This window comes from Epinephelus lanceolatus, chromosome 11 (genome assembly GCF_041903045.1).
Source record: "Epinephelus lanceolatus isolate andai-2023 chromosome 11, ASM4190304v1, whole genome shotgun sequence".
NCBI lineage: Eukaryota > Metazoa > Chordata > Actinopteri > Perciformes > Serranidae > Epinephelus > Epinephelus lanceolatus.
The window spans coordinates 38757062-38771857 of NC_135744.1; the positions used below are offsets into that span (position 1 = coordinate 38757062).

Sequence of the window (14796 nt, forward strand, 5' to 3'; positions counted from 1 at the left end):
TCTGTGCTGAATATAAATAATGGCTCACTGATACATGATTGATAAACACCTTGACAGCTGAAGACACACAGGTGACGAATCTGCTTGCTTCAGTGACGTACCTGCACTGTCGCAATGCTGCATGGAATGACAGTGTATTTCCAGGGAATGCTCAAGTTAGTAACAGTGACTTAAGGTGTCACTGTATTTGATATGATGATGCAGGTAATCACTGTGGCATTCAGCTGCCTTTGTTGGCTGAACAAGGCGGGGCAGCTCGGTTACTATGGGAATGGGTTTCTGTTTTTTTTTCAGCACTGATGGCACTTTAAATCTTTACCTTCTTTTTTCCTGATGTCATTGCACCCATTTTGTAGTCCTCTAAGAATTAAGGCAACAATCCTACATTTTTACAGGCTCCAAATGATGGCTGTTAAGGAATGAGCAAAGTAACTAACCACCAGCAAATTCATCAGCATTTGTCTGCTGTTTTGAAATCTTTATATTGCTTTGTTCGCTTGACTACAACGAGTATCTTTGAGGGTTTTGTGCTTCTTCATTCACAGCCTTTTCTGTGGTTTGTGGCTTGCCGTTGCTGTTGTGCCTCATTAAAAGGTTTGTTAACGGTAACTGTTGAATGATGGGAGAGGTTTATTTATTTACAATTCCTGCCCAGATTTTTTAAAGGAGGAAAAACAGGTGGCCTTTCTTTGTACCAAAAAACACCTGTTGCATTACTTCCATATTCAAATACTTTGTGAGCCAGCAGGATGACTTGTTGGTTGTGTGGCCTGAGTTTCAGGTTTGATCCCAGCCATTATTACTTACTGTACACATTAAAAGAGAAATGTAGCTGCTCCCCCAATCCAGTGTTTCCTGAATCAAAGTTCACCAAGAAGCTCTGAGTTTAAGAGACTGTTCCTACTAGAAAAACTACATTACTTGTTGTTTGGTTGCACTTTTCTCAAGAAACCTTAAAGGAAATGTCCACTTTAGAATGAAAATACAGACAGTACTTACTGACCCTCATGCCGACAAGAAGTCCAGTGTAGTTTTTTAATCCACAAAACTCGTTCGGGGTATCGAAGGATAACAGCTAGCCGGAATAACAGCTACACTTGAAGTGCCACATTTTGAAAATGTAATAAAACTCCGCTAATGCATTTCAAAAACGTCAGAACGGCACGTCCATCGTAATCCAAGTGCCCTGAAGCCGTGGCATGCAAAATTGACTTGAAAAGATGTAATTTACTCCACTTTTATAGCATAATTTCTCGCTGTGGTCAGTTAGCCTGCCCTGTAGGCGTGCTGTGTTTACATGGCAACTCGGGCGAGACTCAAGAACTAGCACCACCACTAGCCATCAGCTAGTCTCGTGCGAGTTGCCATGTAAACACAGCATGCCTGCAGGGCAGGCTAACTGAACATAGTGAGAAATTATGCTATAAAAGTGGAGTAAATTACGTCTGGCCACGTCGTACCTGTTATTCTGGCTATCTGTTATCCTCCGATACTCCGAATGAGTTTTGTGGATTAAAAAACTACACTGGACTTCTTGTCTTCTTCCATAACCAATAACCAGGTCGTTTTAGTTGAGTTAACTAACCTAATCTCTCAAGACAGATTCTGCAATTTACATTGTGAATCTGTCGGCAGCCTTGTGTGAAGGACAACTTGGGGGGGGGGGATTGGGGCTTTGAGCTTGAACGATGCTGCACTTTAGCCAATCACAATGGTGTCCCCAGGAAATGTGTACCTACAGAAACAGCAAGCTCCGTGTCCATAGTGACCGCTCCACCTAAAATGCCGTCTTGTCAACATGAAAAAAAAATTTTTTTCCAGCGGATGTCTTAGTTACAACATGATTGAGCTAACTGGAGTAGTTTCATGTCGTATCTGACAACGGGAGGCTTTTAACAGATGATGTCCTGATGTTAGCTTTGCTAATTGTCCCTGTCAGCTGCAGCCACTGATGCTTTCTAGACATCGTGATTTCCCATAACTGAATAAATACCACACATAGCAACACAAAACTGCTTTGCTAGCTCAATCATGTTGTAAGTAAGATATCCGCTGGAAAAAATATTTTATTCACGGACCTTTTAATGAGTTATTACCTTATTTTTATACAGTCTATGGTTATTACAGACACCGCTAATGGCTAACGTTAACAGCTAACAGTTAGCCCAGCTAATCTACGATAACCATGTTATTAATTACAAAACGTGCACACAGAAATAGTAACATTTGTTCAATCGTGTTTATAGACTTAACAAACATCAGATTAGTCTACACGGTGATAGAGTGACGTGAAAAATGTGATGTATAGCTAAACTCTGCTGGTTTTCTACCCAATTTGTAAACAACACCGCGATTCCCTGGGGGCACCCCTGGAAGTGAAAGGCGTGAGCGATCGCCGAGGCCCCTGCACTTCCGTTAGTCGAAAAACTCCGGGCTGTGCCTCCAGAGGTAAAGGAAGAAAAAAAAGGTTTTTTGTTTTTTTTTTACCGATGGATTTCCAGATTATAACTAACCAAACTTTTACCATAAACTTGGCAAATTAGAAAATACTTGTATGAGTTGTTTTAAAAGCATTGATATTATGGGTCATTTTGGAAGCCATGATGCTGCAGTCAGCTTGTAACAGTAGATGAAGAATGTCAAAATCAGACCATCACCTATATTACTGCTAGTATGAAAAAATCTTACTGTGTTTTCTTTTACTTGTGCTGCGCCAGTTCAAAATATGCCTGTTCAGAACATTATGATTGTTTGGCACTGCTGGCAGCTTTCTCGAGAGCCACTAATCCAAACAACGTGACACCTGACACTATTCCTTGGGTTCTGAGCAACACAGCTGCCATGAAACAGTTGCCCCCCTAGCAATGCTAGAGTATACCAACCTGGTCTCACTCCGAAGTTGTTGAAAACTGGTGCTTTGTTGGTAAGGTGGGTGTGAGGGGTGGTGGATGGGTCCAGCAACCTCCAACTTTTAGCCGGGAGGTTCTTTCATCTCCAGGGCTGATGGGATTCACACTCCTTCCACAGTGTTGTGACTTTGTGCCATTTTAACAGCTTGTATCTTTGCCCAGAGCTTGGGATCAAATGTCAGGGGTAGAAAGAAGAAAATCTTCTTATATCTCATGAAAAGGATCCCATATAATATCCACGTCAGTTTCTCAGAACCAAAGAGAAAAGGTGTATTTCTAGAGCTGCCATTTTATACAATCAATCATATAGGAAGAGAGGGTGGACAAAGCAGTAGTGAAACGCTTTGACCCCGTTTGTACACCTGGCATCAACATATGATATGTATCTGGATATCCCATCTGGATGCCAGGTGCAAATGTAAGCACACTGTGATCATGATATAACTGGATCAGCTAGAACACATGTGGCCGAACTGGCCTAACTGTTTTACATATTGAGGTCTTAACACGTCATGCATCATGGACACAGGTGTAAATACAAAGGCCCATAAATAGGAGGTTGTTAGATAGATAATGTGCACAGATGCAGATCACATGATAACATCAGGTTCAAATCAATCAATCTTTTACACTTGGATGCCGTGTTTAAGCCTGTTTCATTGTTGTTTGTCTCTGTTACTTATAATTTTGCAATAAAGGCTGAACACTGCAATAATACACATTCTTTTCAAGGTTTACCATAAAAGCTGCTGTGTAACATTGACTGATAATGTTGACCACTTCACATTGATCTAAATGCATGTTGGCATTTTGATATCCATTTAAATAAAGAAACAGGAAGTTTACATCCAGACGTTTGTGTTTCAGGTGAACCACATCATGACCTGTGTTTGGCACTGATTATGTAATGCCTCAACCTCGTTTTGATCCTCTGCTGGATACAATAAGTAAAAGCAAAGTGATGTTCAAGGAGCACAGGACAGACTAGTTTGTCTGGTTTGTTCCCTCAGGTGTTCTGTTGTCTGCAGGTATTTCTGAACAGACTGACAAATGACAGCTTCTCAGTGAAGAAATCTGCTGTGAACACACGTCCGACTCAGAGCTCTTTTATCACACAAATACACAGGTGAGACATTAACTGTGCTCTTTAGGAGCAGACTTCAATTTTGATACAGAAATTTGCTTTTTAATATTCTTAACCTGACTATATAGTACTTGTGTCGTCAAGTTTTTCGCTCATGTAATCATTTTATGCTTTTTTTTTGTAAAACACATTGTAAACTTTGCTTTAAAGCAATTTGCCATGACGTATTATTAGATTTTTTTTTTTTTCATTTCTATCCTCATGATTAAGTCTAATGTGTTTAGTATGGCTTACAAGAACTGACTTGACCTTGTTGAAGGAGACATTTCTAAGATATGCTCTGTCATTACTACATTCACATATTCTTCATTTCAATAAGTATTGGCTGAAAAATTTAAAGTTTCATTTTGAAAGCAGAATACACATGTATGTATACTCGCAGAACGCCCGCCAAAATCTGTGAATCAGTAAAGGGAAGACTATTGATCTGGAGCGTTGTTTTTATTTTGTCTTTGGCTTCTGTGTAATGTACAAATAACAGTCAACTTTGCAGTGTTTTGTCTTTTCAAATGGCCAGAGAAAATCAAGATTTTCTGAACCAATGAAAAGAGAGGTTTGACATACTTGTTTACTTTGTCATGATTTAAAAGACTTGTTGGAACTCACAGTCAAGTAATGCAAGCTCGCTAAAGTGCACTGTTTGTAGTTATCCTCCAGAACGACACTTAGAAGTGTTTTCTGATCTGTCAGCAGGACGACATCATTAATCGATGCCTTCCAAAACCAAAAGTAAAAGTGTTTTCTGGTCGGACGACGCTATGTTAAAGGTTTGGTTTGGTTTAGGAATGAAAATGACTCTGTAGAGTCAACGAATAATCATGGATTGGGTTAAAATCACTTCTTCTTGGGGACTTTTGTTGCCATCTGGAAACATTGTGTTTATGATTGGTTTTCCCGAAGCACCTTACAATCAGTGTCCCATTCACAAACAGAAATGCTTCTATCAGAAACAATTTGGGTTCAGTGTCTTTTGACATGTGCACCACCAACCCTGTAATTTGCAGAGGACCTGTCGTACCTCTTGAGTCACAGTCACTTGACCAAATGCAGGACAAGTGCACCTGTGGACTGGTATATCCTCATGCCAAAAACACAAAGAATCTCAACACTAAGTCCTCAGTTTAACATTTTATTTCTAAAACTGATGCGTTTCAAACAAGTGCCATGAGAGCACGGGAGAGGTATCCTCCCCAATATCTGTTTCAATGTTGTATCAGGGGTACTGCCAGCTCCTAGGATTTTTTTGTTGGCACTTTGTCTGTGCTTGTATCATAATAATAAACATGTGCAATGTGAACTGAGATCCTGGTTTCTCCTTCAGAAGCCATCATGACTTCCAAAATGGTCATCAGGCAGCCTCAGCCTGTGATGGAGGCTCGAGAATCCGATGAGTGGGGATCAGGGATATGTGACTGCTGTGATAACGTGCCTGAGTGTAAGTGTCTGTGCGTCAGAGTCATATTCACACCAGCACAATCTCTAAGTGATAAACTTGTAAATATGTTTATAAAATATTTTTTAATCAGATTTCACATATTTATCATGTTACTTTTTAGGACAGGAGGTATAAGTAGCTTTGATCAACTCAGAGTTGTTTGTTTACCTCGTGTGCAATCATGGTCATGTTATGCCTCTGTGACAAAAGGACATTGTTTGCTCACTTACAGGGAGAGCTTTTGTTCCTTGATTCTCTGGAGTGTTCTAATCCATTGAAAACACTCATAGTTTGTCATTAGCAGGCACAGGGGATTACACTGCAGTGTCATTTAGTTGTTTCCTGTTTCCTTAATGATTCAATCTGTAAGTCACAAAAAAAGAAAATAAGTCAACCACAGCACAACTTAAAAATGTCAGACAATATTACAATCAGTTAATGATGATAAAGAGTCAAATCTTGACTGTTACATGAATATATACCAACTAATCTGATTGTTAGATAAATAGTTTTATACCAAACCTAAGAGTAAGAAAGAAGAAGACATGATAATTCATTTACTTCCTCATATCTTTATTTGTGTGGATTTCTTTGTCTCAGAGAGTTTGTAGGTGTGACTTTTGGCAGTGTCAGTGCGTTCATCTGTTGCTCTTCTGTGTGTGTGTTTTTTTCCTTGTTCAGGTTGTTTCGCTTTCTGGTGCTGTCCCTGCTTTGCCTGTAAGACTACCAAAAAGTACGGCCAGTGTCTCTGTCTCCCTCTGCTGGACATCTTCGGCTGCATCCCTCCCATTACCATGGCCATGAGGGTCTCCATGCGGCAGCGCTACGGCATCAAAGTAAGGCCAAAACTCTGTTTGTTGTTGCTGTCAGTGTCATATGGTGGAGAGGGTCCTGCCCTGGTTGCCTTAAATTCCAAATCTGTAATCTTCTACCTATATTAACTAGAGTGTAATCTTATGGAGACAAAGGTAGATAATTCACTCAACAAATAGTTAAAATAAATATTTTGCAGTCCTCAAAAATTTCGTGTTTATTTACAACAAAGTCATTTTTCTATGGGCACAAATAGCGATTATAAAGATCTTGATCTTGTGGAATGATGTTTCTAATTGGTTAGAGTTGTGGAAAGATTATAGCTTGGGTCTTAAGAGCTATGGTAACCTTTGCTATCATGGATCATGGTCAGACTGATGTGTCTCACTGTCTTCAACATCACTGTATTTCGCCTGCAGGATACCATGTGTAGGGACTGTGTGTTTGCGACCTGCTGTACGTCCTGCAGCTGGTGTCAGATGGCCAGAGAGATGAGGAGAAGAAACATCAAAGTCGTTCTAGTCAGTGCCAAGAACACATGACCCCCCTCGCCTAACTCATCACCACCATCGGGGGCTGTCACGTACGAAACAACCTGCTTCGGCTTCTACCACCATGTCAGAACTACGTTGTTGGCTGAAGCCAAGACAAGCGATTGAAAAAGCGACTGAAAAACTGTAAGTTACTGCTGGTTGCATGCAGCATTAACTTTCCACTGATGTACAGGCTGCCCTTCATGAGCATCTATTAACTAATGACTTAAGGATTCTTCTGTTTCAAAAGTTTAAATGTAATTTTCTTGTATTTTGTTTAACTTTTGGTTCTGTAATCACACACAACATGGGTTTTTATCAAGCAACCTGTTTTACAGATTTATATTATTATTCTACTACTACTACTACTACTAATGATAATAATATCTGGCAATATTACAATTTATTAAACGGACATTTCACAGTTTAGCAAGAAAACTTAAATTGGTCCATAGCCATACAGGATACAGCGATTGATAGTTCTATATTTTTAATTGTAGTATATGTGCACATTTACTTTTTAAATATTGTTTTGTTTGTTTTTAATTCATGTCTGCAAATGTCATGTTTAAAAACTGTCATAAATTATTGATTTATTGTCAATAAAATCAATTAAATGAATACATTATGCTGTTACTTTTTGTATATTAATGCAGCACATTGTAAGATGGTGAAAATATAAAGATTTATAGAGCACTGAACAAATGTATAAGACACAAAGGGCAAACTGCGCAAAACACATACAGTGAGCTGCCTTTAAATGAACTTTAGTCCACTTAAAATACTAGTGTAGACCCTTAAACATCAGCTAGAGGGAGCCACACACTTCACAATGAGCTAAGTTTTATGGCGGTTGAGGCCATGTCGGGTCACAGTGGATCAGACCTCTGATGTGCAGCTTCATCTCAACAGCATAATCACAAAAAACACCTTACAATAAATTAAACTTTTCTGCGCTCCAGTAGCCCAGACAGTGACTATCTGTCCTCTTTCTGCCTCTTTAAGTTGCCTGATGTTGCTTTGAAACCACACAAAATGAGAACCCTATATTAAAGCTGACACACACTGCTAAGTGGCACTCAGCAACTTCCTTTGTATTATGATTTAGTGGTGGCATAGGCAAAATAAAAAGCAAATCAACATGAACAGGAAGTCAGATTTCCAATAATAAATATTTTTACTTTTTGGAAATTCCTGTTTTCCCAGAGTTGGTATCAAATGACTTAGTTCTTAAGTATTACTTAATGACTTGTACTTAATGACAGGTAAAATAAAGCGCTACAAATTAAGTCACTTAAGTGTTAATGTCATTTTGACGCCATGTTTCTGTTATTTTGTTCACCCCTTGTAAATCACGAGAAGTGTTGAAGAATGAGTTGAATCATGTCTCAAACAAATATGATGACGGAAATGAACAGGATATGACTTTAACTTTGCAAAGATGAATTAACTGTTGCAGGGCTGTTAAATTTGAGTGACAGTGTTCTAAGTTGCTCCTGTTGTTTCGTCCCCGCTCGGCATGGTGGTCATTACAGGATCCCTCAAAATCAGGTCAGCTCACTTCCACTAGGGAAAACACTGAAAAAGAAACTAGATTTAATGTCATGCACGATCAAAAAGTAATGCTTAATTATTTTGTAACAAGTTAACATTGTAATATTAAGTGAAAATGTTCACTCACCAAATTAAAAATTATGCAACAAAGCCAAAATTTCGACTTAGTAAGTTAAAGGTTTAAAGTGTGGTCAGTTGCATGTATACTGAAATCACAGACTTTAATTTTACAACTTTAAAGCACCCTTTTAGCCACTTTTAGCACATTGTTTTGGTTTTAAAATCAGCATAAGAGTTTCAGCTTCCTACTTCCGCAGGCATCTGCTTCCAGCAACAGATAGACAAAGTTAACTACTATCTGGAGGTGGAGTGTTTAGCAGCTAAAAAGCCAGACATTTCTGGAGTTGGTGGAGACCAAAAAACAGGTTTAACACACTTTAGAAGAAGCGGTTATGTATTTGTCAGCTTGTTTTGGTGTTTTTCTGCCCTCTGGTGGCCAAAAAATTACCAGCGTTGCTTTAAATGACTACAACATCTGTTCTATTTGGTAGGCTAGATGTTTCCCAAGACACATTAGATTTAAAGTTGGAGAAGAAGAGATTTAACCTCATTTTCAATTGTTCAGTTTGCACGATGAACTTTTGGAGTCACTATCATGTCATATTTTGTCAAATTACTCCCAATAAACTTTCCCATTAGTTTAGTCCGGTTTGCGTTCCCGGGGAGGCGATCCCTCCCCTCTGCTGGCACACTTGGCCCTGGTGTTCACTGTAAATTGCTCAGTGGGTTGTTTTTAATGGGATTATAATGACAGTTATGGTTTGCAAGAATTGATGTTTGTGACTTTTACGAGGTGTGAGTGAAGGGGCGGGACCAGGCGGCTCATAAAGGCTGCAGGAATGTTAATTGGTCGAGGCCACTGCTGCCCTCTTTGTTCTGCTCTCTCATACTGGGCTTCTGTTGCGCCCGTTAAAGGCCAAAGAACTGATTTAAAATCTGTGACTTTAACCCCGCACACCCTCTGACACCCCTTCTCCCCCCACACACACACATATGTACACAGCTTATCCCACCTACAACCCCCCTCGTACATCCCCTCCCATTCTTTCTTCCTTCCCACTCCTGAAGAAAATGGACCCCTTTGCTTCCCTCATTTCCTCCATGTTGCTTAATCAGGTGGTTGGCACTCCCCTCCCCGCTGGGTTTGATCCAGTGTTGGGGGAGTAATTTTATCACAGTTTTTTTCTGTTTCTTGTGGTCACACGGACGGCTGTACTTCCAGCCAGATGACTCTTTGCTGAGGTGAGGGAGGTTTCTGAAAGCCCGAATGGGATTAGTGTCATTTTTTATTGTTTGGATATAGTGAATAAATGAGCACAACTGTTATTTTTTAGTGTTTTAATATTTGATATAGTATTGTAGTTGGTTTGTAACACAGAACCATCTGAGGGGCTGTCATTTGAAACTGTTTGGAAAAGACACTTAAAAAATACTTGGCAGGTGATTGGATGAATCATCTGTCTATCATGAGCCAGTTGGGACAAGAGTGAAAACATCTCCATCAGAAAAGCCTTCTGTGCCATTCTTTGCCCTCCCTTCAATAAAAAAAAATTCTCCAGTTCTGATATAACCAATGCTATTGCAGCATCTACTATGCTAACCTCTTCCAGAACTGCCATTGCTATTTGAACAGCTTCTTCACCTTCATCACACACCTGAACCAAGCACATAGCTGCCAGTAGCTCCTCACAGGACACCGATTGGTCCGAACCATTGGGGATGTGGACACAAACACATCACTTAAAACCTGATAAACTGGATTTTCGTATGATCTTGTGATCCCGCAATTCTCGCCTGACCTTGTGATATCACAAGAATCCTACTACTGTGCAAGGCAACCTAAGTGCAGCCTTGCTAGTGCTATTTACTTACAGTGGAGGAATTCAAATGCATAGTCTGCAGATGACTTGTGTTTTCTCTCCATTTGTGTCCTAGTCTTAAGGCTCATTTATGCTCAATGTTAAATACGGATCTGGATACGGACGGAGCCTTCTGTCCGTGCTCCGCGTTCATTTCGTCAGTATTTCTGCACGTTTCTATAAAGCTTACGGATACGGGCCAAACGGAGCAGTACCACCGGGAACTGTGGGGGCAGTGTTGCTGTCACTACCCGATACGTAGCTCTAGTGAGACACGAAGAAGAAATAACAATTCAGTTTCTCTCATCGGCAGTACTAGAGAAAAGAATTCTCCGTCCTCCAGTCGCGATGTATTTAACGGCCTCACCGACCACCACCTCCTACAACGCTGCCTCTGTTTTTGTCTTTTATGCAAGAGTTACATTATCAATATCTCCTCCACAGTCGCCATGTTTGTTTTTGAGTTTGTTGTTGTCATAAACTTTTGATGCTGGGCTGCCTCCTGGTGGATATATTGGTTAACATCCACACCAATGTAAAGGACGCATGGAAGTACGTAGGCAGCGATGGTAACATCGTTTGAAAGGGACGTATACATTTTCGTACGTAAAGGGAGCATAAATGGGCCTTTAGGGTGTAGGATTTAGTTGCATCTAGCAACCAGCTGAAACTTCTCCCATGTGCTAAGCATGAACTCCCGGTTTGGATTCCTTCAGTGTTGTTTACCAGCATTTGGTTTATCATCATCATTAGCTCATTGTTCAGAAGGTTTTTAACATGAGCCAAAATATCAGCAGAAGTCTGGTCCTCTCCAAAACACACAGACCAGGTGATTAACATCAGTAAAAACACTGAATAAAGCAGTTTCACCTCACAAATCAGTGTTTCTGTGACACTGTCTTGCATGTTGCAGATGGGCTGCTAGTCCAGAACCTGCTAATGTGTGCTCAACATTTTTCTTCAATAACTTAAGATCCAAGCATTCAGAAGATTTCTACTAGGAGCTGAATGATCAGCAGAGGTCTCTTAATCTCCAAAAACAAACAGACCTGGTGATTTAAAATACTGAATAAAGCAATTTCACATTAAAGTCAGTGTTTTTCCAATGCTGTTTGGCCTATGGCAGAGGGGCTGCCAACTTAGCTGGCCATGCAAAAACTTGAATAGATTTGGTAGATCGCGGTCCAAAAGTGGGACGTGGGACCGTTCTGAATGGACCACAAGTGACTCGCAAATGTGTCAAGTCTGTAAAAAATACACTTTATTTTCAAGTACAGTGAATTTCCGGCACATAGTTTTTATTTTGAAGTGCTGTTTCCTGCTGTAGAGGGAGTGACTAAGGAACAGCTACTTGACAGAGACAAAAAACTACCTCAACGACATGGCCAAACGAAAGAATGTTTTAAACTGTGTGGACCTCAAACTAATGACTAAGGAGAAATCTAGACCCTGTGGCTGGACTACTTGAAACCACTGATCAAGAGCCAGCATTTAGTTTGTCTGTTCAGGGCTACTGTAGGAACATGGCAGTGCAACATGGCGGACTCTGTGGATGAGGACCTGCTCTCTTTGTCGATATGAACGGCACATTCTAAGGAAACAAAACATAATGATTCTTATTTTAAGGTGATTGTACACTAAAGAAAACATATATTATTCATATCAGCCAGCATACCCCCCTAAATCCCACACACTGGACCTTTCAGGAAAGATTTTCCAATATGTTCTCACCACAAGATGACCTTGTTTCCTGTAAACTACAATGTCCTCTTGCAGCAGGAAACACTACAAATACCTCCATTTAAGAAAAAATATCTCTGTATTTATCAGTAAGAATTGGTAAAACTGCATGGGATGAGCCTTAATTTTACTTAATGAGTGAATCCAGAGATGTAAATCAGAGGTCATGGCATGGATTTGAACCTGGAGTGCGTGAATGTTTCATCCTGTCAGTCCTGAGGTTTCCACCATGACAGATAGGGACACCGTCTATCTGTCCATAATTTCCAGGGGAAGTGTTCCTTTTAAAAGACAAGGTTGGAGTTGCTGGGGAGTCGGCTGATAACGGCCCAGGTTAAGATGAGGCGGGAGGGGCAGGCGTAGTCCGACACACACTATCAGACGACAGGCCTCCGAGCAAACAAACAGCTCTGACCTCTCAAAACAACGGCAGCAGGGAGCAGCTGATAGCGAGAGACGGATAGGTAGAAGTTGGTGATGTTGCATCGTGTGTGTGTGAGTGTGTGTAGGGGAGGCGGAGGACAGGGGCAAAAGGGCACGCAGGGCAAGAATGATCTAATCCCTCCGTGATCTTAGTGTTTCAGTGTCCATTAAAATCTGAAGGTCGTGAGTGTATGTGTGTGCGAGTGGTACGTTTGGTGAGTCACTATGTCCTAAAGAGCTGTTAACCCCCAAATGATTTCAACTCTGGTTTCAGTGGAGACTTTCTGTGTCTCAGAATGCTCTAAAAATTCCTGTGGGGGGAGCTGACATCCACACAAGCAGCCACATCTTTTATATCTTCACAATTTGGCATCCAAACTAGCATTGTCCCACCCTGGTCTAAAAGTTTGTCATCTACATTGATATGCTGAAACAGCAGAAAAGCACTTAGACGTGAGGGTTTAAGTGTTTCCTTGCGATTCCTACAATCCCTTCTCCAACTAACTATTGGCATTTTGATCATTTAACCATGACCACCATCTTTCCCTGACCCTAACCTGAAACATACATGAGTTACCAGGCACAGACATTAATATCATATTCATCTCTGCAGATAGTTTTTGCACATAAACTGAACAGAAAGGGTTTTTTTCCCAATCATACAACACATTATGTTATGAAGTCATTCACAATTATTGGTGAACATGAAGCATGATGTTGGAGTGTGTTTGATGTGTAAAGAAAATACTGGAGTCAACCACAAACAAAGTTTGTTGTCAGTACCTTCCTAGTCTCACCACCAGACAATCAGAGATCTCCGCCTTCTGATAGTCTGGGGACACTCCTTTCTAAAGTGTGCTTAATACACCGGCGAAAACGGCCGGCAGCAAAGCAACGCCTCTTGCATTTTTGAAAAGGACACGCCCTCCCAGAAATGTGCGCTCCCCCTTTTCTCATCCGCAAGGAAACAAACACACAGAGAGCTTGAAAATGGATGCCGAGAGATTTAACTCTGTTTTATCAAACGTGTGCTCATCCGTGAAAAAAATCTTTTTTCCAGCGGATGTCTTAGTTACAACATGATTGAGCTAACTGGAGTAGTTTCATGTCGTATCCGACAATGGGAGGCTTTTAACAGATGACGTCCTGATGTTAGCTGCTGCTGTTAGCTGTCCCTGTCAGCTGCAGCCACTGATGCTTTCTAGACATCGTGATTTCCCAAAACTGAATAAATACCACACATAGCAACACAAAACTGCTTTGCTAGCTCAATCATGTTGTAAGTAAGATATCCGCTGGAAAAAATATTTTTTTCACGGACCGTTTAATGAGTTACTACCTATTACAGACACAGCTAATGGCTAATTAGCCCAGCTAATCTACGATAACCATGTTATTCTTGTCGGGAACTGCCCATTGGTCCGACAGCCCATTGGTTCGACATCCCATTGTTCCGATCATATTAAACCCATTGTTCCGAAGTCCGTTCCGAAATCATCATGATGCCCTGTGGTTAAGGTCTGGTTAGGTTTAGGCACAAAAACCACTTGGTTAGGGTCAGGAAAAGATCATGGTGTGGGTTAAAATGAAAAAGAAAGTGACAAACACATAAGCCGTGAGACTGCTCCACCTCAAGCCTTTCCCAGCTGACCCAGAGCCGGTCGCGGTGCACCATACGCCCACCGCGAGCCGTTCAGCACCGCGGACAGTCAGACTAATGGGATGTCGAACCAATGGGCTGTCGGACCAATGACATGGACCCATTCTTGTCGCCGCAAACGCGACAAACATCCACTAACTTTGACGGCATTTTCTGCGAGCGCGGCTGAACCATTTTGTACCGCTACACGTGTTTCTAGTCGGACTATGTTTACAAGCACAAGAGTTCAGCGAGCCACCGAAGGACTGCCCTGCGGCTTTACTATTGATTCTGCAACGTAGGGAGTTTTTTTTTAAACTCTGAAATTGTATCCGGCCATCTAAACACAAAATCAGGGAGAAAGTCATCAGTCTTTAGTTAAGCAAAGCGTCTAAAGACTGACTTGTGAGCCTAGTACCTTCGCAAAGAACCCCAAAGAACGGCAATAACAATGGGTAGGTTTTGGGTAAGTTTAGACTCCTAAACCTGTGTGGCTAAGGTCAGAGAAAGATCGCCTCAGTAGATAAAAGAAACCAGCCCTGACTCTTGATGGGAGGTAGGATGCAAACAACTCTATATGCCCAACAATCCATCCCGACCTCCTCCCTAAGGTGTTCAGAGCATGACAGAATATGAAAGGAGGGTTGAGTGACAGATTATTGAGTCAAAGGACACATCAGACATTTT

General features: G+C 41.0%; 1 protein-coding gene across 1 annotated transcript; it reads left to right on the forward strand.

Moving 5' to 3' along the window:
• Positions 1-3900: 3900 nt before the first annotated feature.
• On the forward strand, positions 3901-7455 carry LOC117272912 (cornifelin homolog B-like). Its single transcript, XM_033652067.2, has 4 exons — positions 3901-4035; positions 5375-5488; positions 6170-6324; positions 6721-7455. Exons 2-4 carry the CDS (start codon positions 5383-5385, stop codon positions 6841-6843), a joined length of 384 nt encoding a protein of 127 aa, XP_033507958.1. The 5' UTR covers positions 3901-4035; positions 5375-5382; the 3' UTR covers positions 6844-7455.
• Positions 7456-14796: the final 7341 nt, after the last annotated feature.

Excerpts from the sequence above, each read along its gene's own strand:
- LOC117272912 (XM_033652067.2), top strand. The coding sequence starts at position 5,383 with ATGACTTCCAAAATGGTCATCAGGCAGCCTCAGCCTGTGATGGAGGCT. Across the intron at positions 5,489-6,169 it reads CTGTGATAACGTGCCTGAGT|GTTGTTTCGCTTTCTGGTGC; the intron begins GTAAGTGTCTGT and ends TTCCTTGTTCAG. Across the intron at positions 6,325-6,720 it reads GGCAGCGCTACGGCATCAAA|GATACCATGTGTAGGGACTG; the intron begins GTAAGGCCAAAA and ends TTTCGCCTGCAG.